The 20,152-nt window shown below is 41.5% G+C and overlaps 1 protein-coding gene across 4 annotated transcripts in view; it reads left to right on the top strand.

Annotated features, from left to right (window-relative positions):
* hecw1 (HECT, C2 and WW domain containing E3 ubiquitin protein ligase 1) overlaps positions 1 to 20,152 on the top strand; it is a 462,878-nt gene that overhangs the window by 273,680 nt on the left and 169,046 nt on the right. For 2 of the 4 annotated variants that reach the window (XM_033050689.1, XM_033050680.1), the window contains exons 8-10: positions 5,435 to 5,535; positions 8,659 to 9,941; positions 9,987 to 10,062. In XM_033050689.1, coding sequence (XP_032906580.1) covers positions 5,435 to 5,535; positions 8,659 to 9,941; positions 9,987 to 10,062 — 1,460 coding nt within the window. Of the gene's footprint in view, positions 1 to 5,434; positions 5,536 to 8,658; positions 10,063 to 20,152 lie in introns of all 4 variants that reach the window. The other 2 variants (XM_033050663.1, XM_033050672.1) reach the window with 1 other exon arrangement.

Genomic DNA, 20,152 nt, shown 5'->3' with positions numbered 1-20,152 from the left:
AGATCTTATACAACCAGGAGGCTGGTTTTAGGGCCTTGAGTGGCCTATCCTGCTCCTATTTTCTTATAGAAACATAGAAACATAGAAATTAGGTGCAGGAGTAGGCCATTCGGCCTTTCGAGCCTGCACCGCCATTCAATATGATCATGGCTGATCAGCCAACTCAGTATCCCGTACCTGCCTTCTCTCCATACCCTCTGATCCCCTTAGCCACAAGGGCCACATCTAACTCCCTCTTAAATATAGCCAATGAACTGGCCTCGACTACCCTCTGTGGCAGGGAGTTCCAGAGATTCACCACTCTCTGTGTGAAAAAAGTTCTTCTCATCTCAGTTTTAAAGGATTTCCCCCTTATCCTTAAGCTGTGACCCCTTGTCCTGGACTTCCCCAACATCGGGAGCAATCTTCCTGCATCTAGCCTGTCCAACCCCTTAAGAATTTTGTAAGTTTCTATAATTTTTTTTAAACAATATGTACACATGTGTTTATTTGAAATTGTAATTTTATGGAGAAGTGAAAATATTTTGATGATGGTAGTGTTTAAGAAGGAACTGCAGATGCTGGAAAATTGAAGGTAGGCAAAAATGCTGGAGAAACTCCACGGGTGAGGCAACATCTTCAGTCTGAAGAAGGGTCTCGACCTGAAGTAACCTATTTCCTTCGCTCCATAGATGCTGCCTCACCCGCTGAGTTTGTTCAGCATTTTTGTCTACCTTTGATGATGGTAGTGATTGTTATTCCCCATGCAGTGGCAGTAGGATTTGGTGCTATAATTTATCATTCCTCTGTAAATAATCTCAACCATCATCCAGCTTTGGAGCTAACACAGGGCTGACAGTAACAAGATGTCAGAAATACCTGGGTGGCAGAGTTGATAAAATTACCAATTCATATGGTGCGGCCACCTGAGGGTGAAACAGAATTTCTCTCATTAAGTGAAAAGCTTGGGACAGCGCTTTGAATATTCAGTCAATGGTGTGATGATGTACAAATTGGCAGGCCGCCCTCTGGTGGAGAAAGATAGAATTCCATATAAATGTTCAGAACTCCAGGGAGGTGGGTTGTTTTATTGTATTCTTTTTTAATTTTTTGTTATTTAACGTTTTTAATTTTATAAATCAACTAGGCCAACTGGAACCCATTGTGGCTCCCCAATGTAAGATTCCACCACTCCCCTGCCGCCCACCGCACTGGACTTTAAAATAATCCAATTGCACTTCCCCTGCCTACTGCAGCACTTCCAATTGAAATACCAATTCACCCTCCTCCTCCTGTTCAAGCACTTGCTGCCATGAGCTGGAGTAAGTAACATTGTTGCAAATGCCGTGTGGAGGACGGTGAGATCCCATTGTGACATTATAGCTCATGTTCAGGTGAAAACTTGGTGGAAGCACAGAGTGTTCCTGAATTGCAACTTTGTATGGAAGTTTGTTGGAAGCTGAGCCAGCAGGGATTTAGCAGTAAAAATCTTTTTAAACTTGAATTTTTTAACTTAAAAATCATGAATAACATGAAGTATAACATCAAATCTGAAGGAAACTTGACAGGAACGACCACGGGTCAAAGGTGAGTAAGGTTGTGCAAAAGTGTTAGCACTACCGTGTACCGTTTTGCCGTAGTTCCAGGATCACATGGGACAACAAACACAAACAAAAACACAGATAGAAACAAGATGAGTTTTTGTAATATATAGATTAATTTATTGTATTGCATGAATTTATTGCATTAATTATTGCTTCACTGTCTAACTTTGGATTAAAGAAAGGAAGAAAACGTATGTCTTGTCCTGCAGCAGTGCCCTTTTTAAAAGTCCCACCTCGGTAATTAGATAAATATCTGGTCAACCTTGACTTTTTTGCTGGTGTTGTTTGAGTTACAAATGATAGCCAGGGTTTCATAAAAACAACCTGCACCTCTAACATTATCCTGAGAAGACAGGCATAGCCACAGTGTAACATCTCACCAGACAGATGGCACACATGTTAATGCAGTACTTCTTCAGTACTGCTCTGATGTACTCAACCAGACAATATGCTGGTATCCAAGGGTAAGGTTTGGATCCCCAATGTGCCAAGTGTCAGTTTTAGAGATACAGTGAGTAAACAGGCCCATCGACCCACCGGGTCCGCGCCGACCAGCGACCCCTGCACATTAACACTATCCTACACCCACTAGGTAGCAATGTTACAAAATTTTGAGATTTTAAAAATCAAGTCTGCAATTTATCCCATCAGATAAAGCATAAAAAGAAGTTTAATTTGACACCTAATTCACTTTCATATCTCAAGTATTTAAAAAGTTATGGCCATTTTCATACTCGGAAATTAGCATCTTTTTATGATTTTCTATGGACATAACAAAAAAGCTGTGATCGTGGACAGTCAAAAGCCCATAACTTTCTTAAAAATTAAGAGAACTGAATGAAATTTTCAGTTATCATAGATTGAAGCATTCTGAAACAAATATAAAATAATCTTACTTGGATGACCTGAAATTAAAGCATATAATTAGTTAGTTACCCAATTGTAGCTAATTTCAAACTTCAATTACTAGATCTAAACATCTATCCATTTCTTAATAAATGATTAACATTTTTAAATAGCCTAAGTGTCCAAATAATATTCACAAATAATTCACAATAAAACATGATTTTAAAATCTCATTTACATTAATTTATAGGCCAAATGGAAGGAATTTAGTGTTCAATTGCTGTAAATTAAAGTCCATTTAAATCAGCTTTCTAGTGGGATCCTGTGAACGCGCTGGTTTAGAACGTTCACATTGCGGTAGATTTGTGCCCCCAAATGCCCAGAAAAATACTGCGGGATATAATGGGGCCCAAATTAGCTACTCGCAACATTAAACTTTGTATAAAGGGATCTTAAGAAGCCCTTTTTAACGTTAAAATAAACAGCCTATCTTCCGTTTTCCCCTGTATGAGATCCGCCCCGTTGTCGGCGGTCTCGGGTTTAGAGGTAAATTTTTAACCTACTATAACAAGTAAAGGACGCCCTTAAAACTAAAAATAGCTCCAGCTACGGAATCTTCCAGCGATTTTTCGTTAATAATTAACTAGGCTGAAAAACCTCGATTTGAACAGCCTAGGGAAAATCGCGTTTTAAACCCGCCCCCCTCTAAACGACGCTAAAATCGCACGCACGGGCTGGGACAGATTTTCAGCGATCTTCAGGTAGGCTTTGCAACATACCTACACTAGGGACAATTTTTACATTTACCAAGCCAATTATCCTACAAACCTGTACATGTTTGGACTGTGGGAGGAAACCGAAGATCTCAGAGAAAACCCACGCAGGTCACGGGGAGAACGTACAAACTCCATACAGGCAGCACCCGTAGTCAGGATCGAACCTGGGTCTCCAGCGCTGCATTCGCTGTAAGGCAGCAACTCTAATCTCAACTAGAATCTTTTCCTTATAAAATACTGAACCAGAAGGTACTGATGTATAGAAGGTACTTTTATCTGAGGGAAATGAATGGAAACCAGAACTATCCAAAAGTCAAGTATCAGATTCTTGTACTGCAATGGCAAGAAATTGCCAATTGAGAAGGAACTATAGGGATTGGAATAACACTTTGAAAGGATTGTAATAATGAAAAAACTAAGCCACTTAAACAACAGATTTAACCTGACACTAGGTGAAACAAACCAACCAACACAAACCGAAATTTTAAAAATTAAAGGGGAGATATGAAAAGGGAATCTAAAAGGCATTTGATAGATTCAACACAACTTACCAAACAATAATCATAAATTCATAAGATCATAAGTGATAGGAGCAGAATTAGGCCATTCGGCTCATCAAGTCTACTCCACCATTCAATCATGGCTGCTCTTTCTCTCCCTCCTAACCCTATTCTCCTGCCTTCTCCCCATAACCTTTGACACCCCTATCTATCCCTGCCTTAACTATAATATATAAATATCACAAAAGTCACAATGTGGAGACACACCTATCTTGATTTAAGCTCCATAACATCAAGTGCTCTGTGTAGAAAACTTAGAACATAGAAAAATAGGTGCAGGAGTAGGCCATTGGGCCCTTGAGCCAGCACCGCCATTCAATGTGATCATGGCTGATTAACTAAAATCAGTACCCCGTTCCTGCTTTCCCCCCATATCCCTTGATTCCTTTAGCCCTAAGAGCTAAATCTAACTTTCTTTTGAAAACATCCAGTGAATTGGCCTCCACTGCCTTCTGTGGCAGAGAATTCCACAGATTCACAACTCTCTGGGTGAAAACGTTTTTCCTCCTCTCAGTTTAGATCTAATACAATTGTCTAATAATAGTCATAAATTCTGTTTTGTAATTAGGTGAGGATGGAGTTTAGAATTAAACTATTTGGGGAAGATTGAGTGATGCAATGACATACTATGTATTCATTATATATACGGGTCCACCACTGATTTTCCTATACCTCCTTTAATTAGGACACAACCGTAGTTGCCCATGCAAGAAATTTAAGTTTCGCTGTAAAATTAATTTACATTTAATATTTGTTTTATTTAAGTTTCTAGTGGACCATGGTGCTTTCGAGACACGCGAGGGGTATAATTAGTGGATCAGAGGTGTATTATATCATTGTTACGTGACCTCGGTTAGTCCGGCAAAACAGATAAAATGGCAAGGATAATCTGGAACCAAGGGTGCCAGAATATCGGTGGTGGACCTGTATTTATAGTTTTTCTAGTAAAAAGTGAACCAATGCCAGGTGTCTACTACGAGTTATTATTTAACAAATTGAAAACCTTCCAGTTATCACATTTAGAACCATTTATTCAGTAACTCAAGTAGTCTATCTGTTATATGTGGGGTTGCCCTTATGCTCTGTAGGGACATGCCCCTCTAATAACCAGAACACTTAAATTATGTTAATATAACTTTGTAAGGAAAATCAGGCAGTACAGGGAATATTTCAGGTCAGCTGGTCTGGTGGCCAACACAGTCTGTTCTGTAGTGAAGCTTTTCCACAGCAATTATGCCACACAGCTCATTATTCAAATATTAATGAGTGCTCATATTTTAAAATCATGTGAATCAAACTCTTTGCATTTGCTTCTTTCCCATTATTTACTCCACTGTGCTTCTCTGTTGTGTCATTACTATGAGCCATGGTTACAAAGATTGCTTTATAGTCTCATGTAATTAAAACTGCTATACTTTTACACACACATTTTGATTTGTGGCGAGGCTGTAGATTTTCAAATCATTTTAAAATAATGCCACACTGTATCTGTAAAGTCTAAGCAAAGTCTGATCTCCCCACAGCTACAAATAACAGTCAACCAACATGAATGTACTGCAGTTTTCTCTGCATTCTTTTGATAGTTAATCTCTGCCCTAGTTTCAAACTGCAAATTGTGTTTTATGATTCATGTGGGAAGAGTTCTTTAATCCTGTTTGTTTCCTTTCAGGGACAGGGTGGTGAGCTACACACTGGGCCGCAAACTGCCGACAGACCATGTCAGTGGACAGCTGCAATTCCGATTTGAAATAACATCTTCAATCCATCAAGGTTGTTCGCTTTTCAACAGATCAAATCCAAAAGCATCTTCTGATGGCAGTTATTTAACTGATTTTCACAGGATATTGAAACTTACGACAAGCAATTCATTTACTAGCGAAGGAATGAAATTGGATTTAAATTATTTTAAATTCTATGAAAATAAAAACAGCAGCAGTTTTTGACCAAAGTCTGTGCTAAACACCCCTTCATATCAATTTTCTTATTGAAATAAATGGAAAACATTCCAGGACATCGTCTCAGGAATTGGAATTAGCTGAGATCATTATAGTGGCCATTTGATAGAATGAGTTAGGTAATCTGTGGTAATGCATGGTGGTGGTGGGGCCTCCGTGATTTGTCTGTTCGGTGCATTTTTAATACATAATAGGACATAAGTGTTTCTCATTTGCACTGGAGTGATTGCTGAATAGCTGATCAATATCTGATGTTCTCTTCCTGCATGTGGTAGATGCTACTGAATGAATCCAGTATTATTTGAAAATATTTTACAGCACAATATTTTAATTCACAAGTGAACTAATATCAAGTAGCATTTGTAATTGCTCATTTACTGAATGTCGGTGGCAATGCCAGCATTTTTGCCCATTTCTGTTTGCCCCTGAACTGTGCCCAGTTAAATTTCAATCGTGTAGATCATACTCAATGATAGATGATTTCCATTCCTGAAAGAACTTGATAAGCAAGGTGATTTTATGTCAGTTTATGATAGGTTCCTGGTTAAAATTACTGAGTCTTTCCTTATTCCAATCTGTTCAATTTATACTAAAGGTTGACATATTAATTTTTAAGGTTACTGGGATAACTGAAATGATCCAGAACCACATGGGCATAATGGTTTTTGCTCTACTGCCCTCTGGGATTAGTATTCATATTGGATAGCAGGAGTTTGGGGTTGACTAATGAGCCAGTGCCTCTTTATAACCTTCATTTAATATGCAAATTTAGAGCACATGGTATTAGTGTGCAAAATTAGAGTACATGGTGTTGTGGTAGGGTATTGACATGGATAGATAACTGGTTGGCAGACAAGAAGCAAAGAGTCTGAATTAACGGGTCCTTTTCAGAATGGCAGGCAGTGACTAGTGGGGTGCCGCAAGGCTCGGTGCTGGGACCCCAGATATTTACAATATATTTCAATGATTCAGACAAGGGAATTAAATGTGACATCTCTAAATTTGCAGATGACACAAAGCTGTGTGAGCTACAATGAGGATGCTATGAGGCTGCAGGGTGACTTGGATAAGTTGGGTGAGTGGGCAGATGCAGTATAATGTGGATAAATATGAGGTAATCCACTTTGGTGGAAGGAAGGCAGATTATTATCTGAATGGTGTCAGATTAGGAAAAGGGGAGGTGCAAAGAGCCCTGCGTGTTTTTGTACATCAGTCACTGAAAGTAAGCATGCAGGTAGAGCAGGCAGTGAAGAAAGCTAATGGCATGTTGACCTTCATAACAAAAAGATTTGAGTTTAGGAGCAAGAAGGTCCTACTGCAGTTGTACAGGGTCCTGGTGAGGCCGCACCTGGAGTATTGTGTGCAATTTTGGTCCCCTAATTTTGGGAAGGACATTCTTGCTATTGAGGGAGTGCAGCGTAGGTTTACAAGGTTAATTCCCAAGATGGTGGGACTGTCATATGCTGAGAGAATGGAGCAGCTGGGCTTGTACAATCTGGAGTTTAGAAGGATGAGAGGGCATCTCATTGTAACATATAAGATTGTTAAGGGTTTGGACACGCTAGAGGCAGGAAACATGTTCCCGGTGTTGATGGAGTCCAGAACCAGGGGCCACAGTTTAAGAATAAGGAGTAAGCCATTTAGAACGGAGATAAGGAAACACTTTCTCTCACAGAGAATGGTGAGTCTGTGGAATTCTCTGCCTCAGAAGGCAGTGGAGGCAGGTTCTCTGGATGCTTTCAAGAGAGAGCTAGATAGGGCTCTTAAAAATAGCGGAGTTAGGGGATATGGGGAGAAGGCAGGAACGGGGTACTGATTGAGGATGATAAGCCATGATCACATTGAATGGCGGTGCTGGCTCGAAGGGCCGAATGGCCTACTCCTGCACCTATTGTCTATTGACTGACATATGATGAAAAATCAGCTGGGCTTGTATTCACTGGAATTTAGAAGGGTGAGAGGGGATCTTATAGAAACATATGAAATTCGTAAATGATTGGACAGGCTAGATGTAGGAAAAATGTTCCCGATGTTGGGGGAGTTCAGAACCAAGGGTCACAGTTTAAGAATAAGGGGTAGGCCATTTAGAACTGAGACGTGGAAAAACATCTTCACCCATAGAGTTGTGCATCTATGGAATTCTCTGCTACAGAAGGCAGTGGAGGCCAATTCATTGGATGTTTTCAAGAGAGAGTTAGATTTAGCTCTTAGGGCTGAAGGAATCAAGGGATATGGGGAAAAAGCAGGAACAGGGTACTGATTTTAGATGATCAGCCATGATCATATTGAATGGCGGTGCTGGCTCGAAGAGCCGAATGGCCTACTCCTGCACCTATTTTTCTATGTTTCCGGGAATAAGAAGACCCTTGTGTCAAGTCAAGCATATTCATGTCCAAGGAGACACAAGTGATGGCAAGTGCTGGACCCTTGAGCTAAATACAAACGGCTGGAGGAAATCCATGGGCTAGACATCATCTGTGGAGGGAAATGGACTGTCGCCATTTTGGGTTGGGACTCCTCTTCACACTTATTTGAAATATCCTAGGCCATTCCCGAAATGGGAACCACATTCCATGCATTTGTAATGGAAATGGACAAACTGAGTGGGGTGCAACCAGCAATAGGCAACAGACATCAGAAGCCTGTCACCTGAAGTGGACAGGTGATGCTGTTTGTGCAGTAACAGGCTAATAGTCATATAAGAGATGAACTCGAGCTTTTGTGGAACTACTGAGATTTTCAACTGCTCTCTGGATGTTTTGGGGCAAATAACATGAGAGCAGTTGAAAATTACCTTTCCCCTTTAAGATTCTTATTGACCTGTATGTATTTCCATCATTTATTGCTTTTAAAATAAGCTTAATTATATGAGCAGTGCAGAACAGACTATGATTGGGTGATTTTATTTTTCTCTTTTTTTAATCTGAACACGTTGTAGATGATGAAGATATCTCAGCCAGTACTGAGGCAGGATCAGCTGAACAGGAAAATCCGACGATGGACTTAACGGAGCAGGCATGCTGTGAGTCCCAGAGTGTTGGGGGTACAGAGGAGGTTGAGCCGTTGAATGAAAGTGAAGAGACTGTGAATGGTGAGGACTTGAGTTGCCCAGCTAACAGTACGAATGCTGTGAGTGTGTGTGAACCGTCATCAGTTGGTGAATTGGAGCACCCAGCCATTGAAAACGGGAACGGTGATGATAGCAACAGTAAAGAGAATAATTTACCAGCAATCGTATCGGAACTCAGGGAGTCTACATCTGATCCAGCTCAGGAAGCCCTTGCTGATTTACCACAACCTGAGGCCAGTCCGATTGTAGATAGAATCTCAGAGAACGAAGGAACACAGGCAAATGAAGAGGGGCAAGAAGAAGTGTGTTCTGGTCAGTTGATGCCCAGGGTCGAAGACGTTACTGACGAAACGTGTGAGGTAGATGGGACCGACAACAGTGACGCCTCGTGTCAGCAGGAAGACGGTACATTGAAAGTGAGGAAAGCCGGAAAGAGGAAAGCCAGGCCGTTCTCACTGCCGGTGTCTGAGCTAGAGTCTGTGATCGCCACAGCTTGTGGTTCAGGAGAGCCGGAAACCCCTCGAACCCACTACATTACCCTGCATCGGTTGCTCCACAGTCTGCCATCTGCACAGCTGGATAGCGAGGATGTCCAGGGAGAGACCAGTCACAGTTTTGTAGCCTTAGAACCACCGGAGAAAGAACCCGAGGAACAAAACATGACGTGCAAAATGGATCCAGTAGAGCTGGAAACGTGTAGTGACACCAGTGGGCCCAGCAACGCTGGGTGGAGGATGCTGCCGCGCAGTGCCTCTGTTGAACATCTTTCTGAGTTAAATCAAATTCTTGAGAAGGATCAGCAAATAAATCAAAGTGAGACTGTAACAGACACGACACAGCAGGTTAACAATGAGTGGGACATCTGTGACACACCATGTTGTAGAACTTCTTGTTATAGCACTTCCTGTTACAGTACATCCTGTTACAGCACTTCCTGCCAAAGTACTTCCTGCTATGACAGTACCCATCACTTCTCCTCCAGCCATACCAGGTTCTCCTCAATTGACAGTGCGCGGCTATCTGAAAGTACAGTTTTCTCTTCCCAAGAAGAGGAAGATGAGAACAGTGCATTTGAGTCGATGCCAGATTCAGGCCATAGCCCTGAGTACTGTGAGAGAATGCAACCAGACAGCATGGTTCAGTGGCCAGAGGAGCCAGAGGAGCCAGAGGAGCCAGAGGAGCCAGAGGAGCCAGAGGAGCCAGCAGCCCAAGCACTGGCAAGGACGTTGGTCAATGATGAGCCAACTGAGGGACAGAGCAGCAGACTGGAAGGTCAGAGACATAGACACACATTACGTGTATGTTGGATAGTAGCTTGTAATTTCCTCAACGTTATTATGCCTGTGTATAAAGAATGTACATAGATTATACATCTTTAAATAATTATTTTTTTCATATATTTTTCACTTCTTTTCATTTTCTTGTCATCAATAATGTAGAAAAAATGTTAGCAGGATGCTGTGTTTGAAATCTGAGGTAACTGAATGAATTAATTCAGTTGCAAATCTCATTGCACTTATGTGCAATGACAATAAAATATATTATTATTATTATTATTATTATTATTATTAATTACTGAGTGGTTTGAACCAACGGTGGAGCTTGATGTTGTAAATGATAGCTATTTCGGCTCAGAATGCAATAAGAAGTGATCCTCTTAATAGTGAATAGAGAAGTAAAGATAAAGCTTGTGATATTAACTCACCCTTCCCTCCTTACACACCCTCCCTAAAGTCCCTGTTCCTCCCCACACATTGTTTTATACATTGTAATTCTGGCACTGTGAATTGGAAAAAACATTATTCATAAATCAAGGACGTTGCATCATTTTCAGCCCATTAAATGAATAAATATTTTTATTGGACAATAGTTAATCTCTATTGAGGAAGAATAAAATTGCCTTGTATCAATATCAAGCCCTACAGTGTTTAAAGACTAATAAAGTAGTCCTAGCAAAATTCTGTACTTTGAGAAGAAATGTGTCCTTACTTTTTCTAAGTTTGAGCAGATGTTATACGTCTAGATTGCTCACAAGCTCTCTGATGGTAGGACTGGAAGGGTGGTGGTACAGTTGAGGTGGAGAATTAATGTCCGTGGCTTGAAGAGCCTTCTGCATGGACCTTAATGCACCAAGTTGATGTCACATTTGGCTTCTTTGAATTCCTCACCCCTTGAGAAAGGTTGTATTCAAGTCTTGGGCTTCCACATTGGTTGGGTATTTTTGAAGAAAATAAACCCCAGCCTAATAAACCCTAACGCATAACAAAATGCCACCACAGACTTTCAATATTCAAAAACATGCTCTTTGCTCGTTGTCCGGTTGCCTTGGAACCGGGATGCCTTCTGTGTACGGCATCAAAGTATCCCTGTTGGAGCGATGCCGGGATCACCGTCTTGTGGCCTTTCTTGATGACTCCACCTTCAATGGCAAGTTTGCCTCAGGAGGGAAAGTAAGGGTGAACAGCAGGTGGAAGCATGTGCTGCTTGCTGGGCCATCCATGATTGATGATCGAGGTGAGCGTCTGCAGAGTGGCATCCTCTGCCGTGCAAGCCACCAAGGTATCCAGACAGGACGGATGAATACAGTCAACCATCATGACATCAAAAGTGTCCTTTTCAATTGCATGCTGGGCATTGGTCTTCCTGTGAGCACGAGATAAAGTGTCAGCCAGATATGTGTGCTTACCACATTTGTAAACGAGCGTGATGTCGTACTTTTAGAGCCTCAGTAGCATTCTCTGCAATCTTGCCAGAGCAACGTGTATAGACTTGTTTAAAATGGTGACCAAAGAGCTGGTGGTCACTTTCTATGGTTACAGGTTTACCAAAGATGTCATTGTTGAATTTGACACATGCGAAGACCACCACCAACAATTCCTTCTCGATCTGAGCATACCTTGTCTCTGTGTCTGTCATTGTTCTAGAAGCATAGGCAATAGACTTTTCACCCTGCAGGCACGCAGTGCCGAGGCCGTACTGGGAATAAGCCAAGGTAGAAGGGCACAACATCTGTTGTATGAGTGTGTCAAAAGCACGTCGCTGCTGTTCATGCCATGTCCAGGCAGTGTCCTTGTGGGTAAGCTGCCACAGGGGAGCCGAAAGCTTGCTGAAATGGGAATAAACTTCCCGAGGTAATTAACCATGCCCAGAAATCTCTGTAGGCTGGTGACATCTGTAGGCGCCGCCATCTCGCTGATGCCCGCCATCTTGGAAGGATCCGCATAGGTAAAAACATGCCCCACGTAGCACACCAGGTTGACCGGAACTGTGAGGATTGAGTTTCAAGTGTACTTCCCTGGCACGCTCGAGTACCTTCTTTAAGTTGTCGTCATGTTCCTTCACATCTCTGCCAACAACGATGATGTCATCCATGATTGCACAAGGGTATCTATTGAAGATTTGTTCCATGGAGCGTTGAAACACCTCGCTGGCCGAATTGATACCGAACGGCATTCGTAGAAATCTGTAGCGGCCAAAGGAAGTGCTGAAGGTTGTGAGCAGAGATGAAGCATGGTCTACAGCAATTTGCCAGAAAGAGCTCTTGGCATCTAACACAGAGAATACTGTCGCCTTTCCCATGCGAGCAGCTACTTCCTCCACGGTATGCATCGGGTAGTGTGGCCTTTTGAGTGCGGTGTTGAGATCCCTGGGATTGATACAAATGCAAATCTCCTGCTTGTTCTTCTTGGTGGCAGCTACCATTGAGGACACCCAGTCAGTGGGTTCCAAAACAGGTGTAATGACTACTAGTGCTTCCATTCTGTCCAGTTCCGTGATTTGATCCATGCCGGGTTTTCACTATGCCATCTGGTGGTAAGCAATTAGATAGACTCAGTCTAATTTACGATGCTGTATCTTGCAGATGCCAATGCCATGGTCTCTGCATGTATTCTTAATAAAACATTTTATAAGAAGTTAAACGACTGAGTGTCATTCCACTTAGAAACATAGAAAATGAGTGCAGGAGGAGGCCATTCGGCCCCTCGAGCCAGCACCGCCATTCATTGTGATCATGGCTGATCATCCCCTATCAATAATCCGTGCCTGCCTTCTCCCCATATCCCTTGATTCCACCAGCCCCTAGAGCTCTATCTAACTCTCTCTTAAATCCATCCAGTGACTTTGCCTCCACTGCCCTCTGTGGCAGGGAATTCCATAAATTCACAACTCTGGGTGAAAAAGTTTTTTCTCACCTCAGTCTTAAATGACCTCCCCATTATTCTAAGACTGTGGCCCCTGGTTCTGGACTCGCCCAACATTGGGAACATTTTTCCTGCATCTAGCTTGTCCAGTCCTTTTATAATTTTATATGTTTCTATAAGAACCCCCTCATCCTTCTAAACTCCAGTGAATACAAGCCTAGTCTTTTCAATATTTCCTCATATGACAGTCCCGCCATCCCAGGGATCAATCTCGTGAACCTACGCTGCACTGCTTCAATCATAAGAATGTCCTTCCTCAAATTAGGAGACCAAAACTGTACCCAATACTCCAGATGTGGTCTCACCACAGCCCTATACAACTGCAGAAGAACCTCTTCACTCCTATACTGAAATCCTCTTATGAAGGCCAACATTCTATTAGCTTTCTTCATTGCCTGCTGTACCTGCATGCCAACTTTCAGTGACCGGTGTACAAGGACGCCCAGGTCTCGCTGCACCTCCCCCTTACCTAACCTAACCCCATTGAGATAATAATCTGCCCCCTTGTTTTTGCCGCCAAAGTGGATAACCTCACATTTATCTATATTATACTGCATCTGCCACACATCTGCCCACTCACTCAACTTGTCCAGGTCACCCTGCAACCTCCTAACATCCTCTTCACAGTTCAAACTGCCACCCAGCTTTGTGCCATCAGCAAACTTGCTAGTGTTGCTCCTAATTCCCTCTTCCAAATCATTAATATATATGGTAAACCATTGCGGCCACAACACCGAGCCTTGCGGCACTCCACTCGCCACTGCCTGCCATTCTGAAAAGGACCCGTTCACTCCTCTTCTTTGCCTTTTGTCTGCTCTGATACCATATAAATAAGTGTGGGACACTCAGTCATTTAACTTCTTATAAAGTATTTTTTTAATAATACATGCAGAGACTATGGCATTGGCATCTGCAAGGTACAGCATCGTAAATTAGACTGAGTCTAGCTAATTGCGTACCACCAAATGGCATATTGAAAACCCGGCATGGATCATGGATCGGGTTGGCAATAGCAAAACCAGACATGGATCAGATCAGCAATAGTGATTGATCTACAGTTAGGAAATACTTTTACATATAAGATGTTAGGAGAAATTTAGAACTCTTTACAATTAATGTTGGGTCAGATATTTAATGTAAATTTGAGAATTTGGTTATGGTATATGCAGTTAAGTTGCAGATCATGCTTTGAACCCATTTAATGTTGAATAGGCTTAAAGAGCTGAAGAGCCTACTTTTTGTACATTCCAGTTTGGGCCCATAGTGGACCCTTACTTGCAGAGCATTGCTGACACAGTGAACCAAAGCCACATGAGAAGCGATCAGAGTTTGGGATTTGCAGCATGGTACATTCTAAGAGTTGCAGTGCAGAGTGACACCTTTCACACTTGTGTATGAAATGGAAAGCTTCACTCTTGGATGCCCCGTCTTTCAGTGCAATTGATATTCACTTGAAATGCCAAGTGGAGAAATGAGGTGCCTCCTATAACAGATTTAATGTGCACATCTGGTCATCTACTGACACTGAGTTTTGTAGACATCTACCTGATTCAGTGATGATATATACTTGGAAGTTAATGGAGTTGCTACAAAGATATTAAAACTCAAGCTTCAAGCCCCAAATAAGATTTAAGACTGGAAAAGAATATAGCAATGATTTCAAATTTACATCCTTTGAGGAAATGATTTTGACATGATTTAATCATACTTCATTAGCGAAGTATGTTTTTGCAACATACGAGGAATTTTATTTGTCATACAGTCATACTAATAAAAAGCAATAGAACACAAAATATATTATAATGTTAGAAATGTAATGTAGCTTTGGGTTATTGAGAAATGAGCATGGTTGCTGAGAATATTTTCAAGTCTTTCTGTTGGTTGCCTATTTCTGACATTCCTGGTTTATTAGTGTATTTTTTAGGTACTAGCTGGTTCTCCTATCACTTTCAGAAGCTTAATCCATGTCTATTGCTGGTGTTTGTTTTTCATTTGGTACAATTTCTATTGTTTAGAAAACAGTCACTTTTTGCAGCATGCCAGGCAGCATCTCTGGAGAAAAAGGATGGGTGAAGGTTTGGGTATGAACTCTTCTTCAGACTGAAGTTAGAGGGGAGGTAACTGGAGGTAGGAAAAGATCAGAACAAATCAGGCCCGGCAACAAATAAAGAAGTCTAAATAAGAGTTCCGATCCGAAACGTCACCCAGTTCAGTTCAGTTTAGTTTATTGTCACGTGTACTGAGGTACAGTGAAAAGCTTTTGGTGCATGCTAACCAGTCAGCAGAAAGACAATATATGATTATAATCGTTCCTTGATTACACCCATCCTTTTTCTCCCCTAGCCCACTGAGTTACTTCAGCATTTCGTGTCTATCTTTGGTATAAACCAGCATCTGCAGTTCCTTCCTACACTTATTGTGATCAGTTGTTTTTAATGAAATAAATAGGAAAGACAAGTCACTTTAAATTATTGAGATTGGATGTGTTTGGAATGTTTCTCATTCCTAGACACAGGAGTCGAAGTTGCTTTGAGCATGCTTTTCTGGCTAGCTGCATGTTCTTGGATTCACAGGTCCCGAACCCTTTCAAACATACAGCATCAGGATGAAGTTATCTCGTAATGTATCTTGGCAGTCCTATGTCATAATGGCCTTGACTGCTGATTAAGGTATGGGTTGAAACATTGGCCGTGCACTTCCAGAGTTGCCTCAGAAAGCACCTTTGATGTGCACGAGAGTCAACATTCTTCTCAATAAGCTGTACCCAATATTGTATTATCCTGTCTTACTTCCCAATTATTTATCATTGAACATTTTGATTGGGATCAATTGTGTCTAATGTAATAGAAGCACATGGCGCACACATCCTCCCCCACCCAACCCTTTGTTCCCCTTGCCGCTCGGGAAAGATAAGAAGATCAGAAACAGAGATAAAGGAAATAGTCTTTAATTGGCAGGATATAAAATGTGAGTTCCGCCGTGGCCTTGGCTTCATATTATTTAAATTAATTATGTGGTTACAGAAAAACATGAGCAAAAGAAAATAGGTCAAATGTGGCCTCAAGCCTTTCAAATTAATCATGACTAATCTGCCCAAGGCTTCAACATCTCTTCTGTGCCAATACCCATAGCCTTGAATTTCCCTGAGAAAAAATAATTATCTGCCTCCTCTTTAATCCTGCCTCCACAAGAGATTGAGAATTCAAGAGATCCACCACCTTCTGAGAGAAGAGATTCCTCTGTAACTCAATATTCAATGACCACTTCCTGACCTTATAATCATTTGTGTTGCATACAATTTATGTTAAGGAAACGTACTTTACAACAGTACTACCTGTACAATACTGGTGATGAACTAGACTAGGGAACGCTATTTCCTTTAAGCCTGCCAAATTGGTTATCACATGATTTCAATAGAAAACGAGAGACCACTTAAAAGATACTTTTGAAATTGTTAAGCCAAAGAAGTTCTCTTGGATTTAAACAGTATGGGGGGGGGGGGGGGGGGGGGCCTGTTTCCATATGACCTTTCTAAATAGTCAGACACCACTAAAACACAGCTGTCACATTAACCATGGACATAACATTTGACAAGCAGTTGCATCTACTGGCACTTCTGCAGTCATAACCTATTAAGCGAAGTAACATACAACCTTTAGCATTGTCAGCTTGCAGGAACAAAAATAAACCTAATGCTATTGAAAATACCTCAATTTTTGCAAACACCGCAGGGGGAAAAAATTGTCTTATTGCAAGTCTGAATCTCCCAACCCCTGTAAATCCCTTTACCTCCATTAACACAATTGTCTTTAAAAGGAAAATTACTGTAACACAAGGTTTCATAGGTTCTAGGAGCAGAATTAGGCCATTTGACCCATCAGGTCTACTCTGCCATTCAATCATGGCTGATCTATCTTTCCCACTCAACCCCATTCTCCTGCCTTCGCTCCATAATCCCTGATACCCTCACTAATCAAGAATTCTTTGGGAGGCAACCATTGTTTTATCGTAGAATCTAAATTTGCAAGTGACATTAAGTTAGGAGGAATTAAAATATATGTAGAAAGGAGCATGAAGTCACAGAGGTTGTAAATCACATGAGTTGGCAACAGAATGGTAGGTGAGATTTCGATAGGGTGAAGTATGAGGTGGTCTGATAGGAACTTTAATAGTAAGAAGCAGGAAGTACAGGGGAACAATTAGACAGAAATCTCACAGCACATAAAGACGATTTGACCTATAGTGCCAGTTTTATGAAAAAATATTCAGTTTAATCCTTCAATATTTTCCAAAATTAATCCTACCCAAATTCCTATTCTTTTGTGTTTTCAAAATTTGTATGGAATCTATTTATTTTTTATGTCCATCGACCAAAATCAAAGTTCTTTACATTGATGGACACAATCAAAACCTCATGAATTGCCTTTGGCAAGATCCTTTTCATGCATGTCACTCTGGAGCAGGGGTCAGACCAAAAGATATTGTATGGCATGGAGGTTTATAACCTTTCAGGTTCATTACTCCAGCAGGGAGCTGTTCTGATGAGAGGTAAAGCACATGGACCCTTCACTAGTGGAAGCTGACTTCAATACTCTTTCAGGTCCTGCACGCCAAACCTAAGTAGTGTCTCAAAGTGAAGACATTTTCTTTGATGTTATTCAATAGACAATGGACAATACGTGCAGGAGTAGGCCATTCGGCCCTTCGAGCCAACACCGCCATTCAATGTTATCATGGCTGATCATCCCCAATCAGTACCCCGTTCCTGCCTTCTCCCCATATCCCCTGACTCCGCTATCTTTAAGAGCCCTATCTAGCTCTCTCTTGAAAGCATCCAGAGAACTGGCCTCCACCACCCTCTGAGGCAGAGAATTCCACAGACTCACAACTCTGTGAGAAAAAGTGTTTCCTCGTCTCCATTCTAAATGGCTTACCCCTTATTCTTTCCTGTGGCCCCTGGTTCTGGACTCCCCCAACATCGGGAACATGTTCCCTACCTCTAGCGTGTCCAAATCCTTAATAATCTTATATGTTTCAATAAGAATCCCTCTCGTCCTTCTAAATTCCAGAGTATACAAGTCCAGCCATTCCATTCTCTTCCCGTATGACAGTCCCGTCATCCCGGGAATTAACCTTGTAAACCTACGCTGCACTCCATCAATATCAAGAATATCCTTCCTCAAATTAGGGGACCAAAACTGCACATAAATACTCCAGGTGTGGTCTCACTAGGGCCCTATACAACTGCAGAAGGACCTCTTTGCTCCTATACCCAACTCCTCTTGTTATAAAGGCCAACATGCCATTCGCTTTCTTCACTGCCTGCTGTACCTGCATGCTTACTTTCATTGACTGATGAACAAGGACCCCCAGATGCCGTTGTACTTCCCCTTTTCCCAACTTGACACCATTTAGATAGTAATCTGCCTTCCTGTTTTTGCTAGCAAAGTGGATAACCTCACATTTATCCACATTAAACCGCATCTGCCCACTCACCCAATCTATCCAACCTATCCAAGTCACCCTGCATTCTCATAGCATCCTCCTCACAGTTCACACTGCCACCCAGCTTTGTGTCATCTGCAAATTTGCTAATGTTACTTTGAATTCCTTCATCTAAATCATTGATGTATATTGTAAATAGCTGCAGTCCCAGCACCAATCCTTGCGGTACCCCACTAGTCACTGCCGGCCATTCTAAAAGGGACCCGTTAATCCCTACTCTTTGTTTCCTGTCTGCCAACCAATTTTCTATCCATGTCAGCACTCTACCCCCAATACCATGTACCCTAATTTTGCCCATTAATCTCCTAGTCAAGGATGATTTGTCAAGCATGATTTCCCTTTCGTAAATCCATGCTGACTCAGACCGATCCTGTCACTGCTATCCAAATGATCCGCTATTTCATTTCTTATAATAGACTCCAGCATCTTCCCCACCACCGATGTCAGGCTAACTGGTCTATAATTCCCTGTTTTCTCTCTCCCGCCTTTCTGAAAACGTGGGATAACATTAGCTACCCTCCAATCCACAGGAACTGATCCTGTCTATAGAACATTGGAAAACTATCACCAATGCGTCCACGATTTCTAGAGCCGCTTCCTTATGTACCCTGGGAGGCAGACCATCAGGTCCTGGGGATTTATCAGCCTTCAGTCCTATCAGTCTACCTAACACCATTTCCTGCCATTTCCTGGATTTCCTTCCGATCCTCTGGCCACTAGTACATCAGGAAGATTGTTTGTGTCCTCCTTAGTGAAGACAGATCCAAAACACCTGTTCAACTCATCTGCCATTTCCTTGTTCCCCATAATAAATTCACCTTTTTCAATCTTCAAGGGTCCAACTTTGGTCTTAACTAGTTTTTTCCTCTTCACATATCTAAAGAAGCTTTCACTATCCTCCTTTATATTCTTGGCTAGCTCACCTTCGTACCTCATGTTTTCTCCCTGTATTGCCTTTTTAGTTATCTTCTGTTGCTCTTTAAACATTACCCAATCATCTTGCTTCCCGCTCATCTTTGCCAGGTTGTACTACTTCTCTTTTAATTTTATACTGTCCCTGACGTCCCATGTCAGCCATGGTCGCCCCTTACTCCCCTTGGAATCTTTCTTCCCCTTTGGATTGAACCGATCCTGCACCTTCTGTATTATTCGTAGAAATACCTGCTATTGTTGTTCCACTGTCATCCCTGCTAGGGTATCTTTCCAGTCAACTTTGACCAGCTCAGATCTGGCAACGGGGGGTAAAAAAAAAAAAAAACAACAAAAACAGACTTGGTTGGTAGTCCCCTTTCTGCGGAGTTTAATGTTATAATAGAGCGATTGTTTCTCATTTATTTTTCCTTCTTTTCTAGGGTCTACTTTCTTTCTTTACTTCCTTCTCTAACTTCTTTTCTAAGGGGCTTTCTTTTCTCAACACTCTCCTGCACCTTCACGACTCTTGCGCACTTTCTTTACTTTCTTTACTTCTATCTTTTACTTAAGGCTCAAAAAATGAAGCGGTACAAAAAATGTATTAAGACATATGTGTTGTGTAGTATTGTAACTTACCGTACTTCTAATAAAGAATAAATAAAAACAATTAAAAAAAACTTTGACCAGCTCCTCCCTCATGGCTCCATAGTCCCCTTTATTTAACTATAACACTGACACCTCCG

The sequence above is a fragment of the Amblyraja radiata genome, chromosome 2, assembly GCF_010909765.2.
Source record: "Amblyraja radiata isolate CabotCenter1 chromosome 2, sAmbRad1.1.pri, whole genome shotgun sequence".
Lineage (NCBI taxonomy): Eukaryota > Metazoa > Chordata > Chondrichthyes > Rajiformes > Rajidae > Amblyraja > Amblyraja radiata.
The sequence above is the reverse complement of the archived record's forward strand: the minus strand, read 5'-3'. Positions and strand labels throughout refer to the sequence as shown.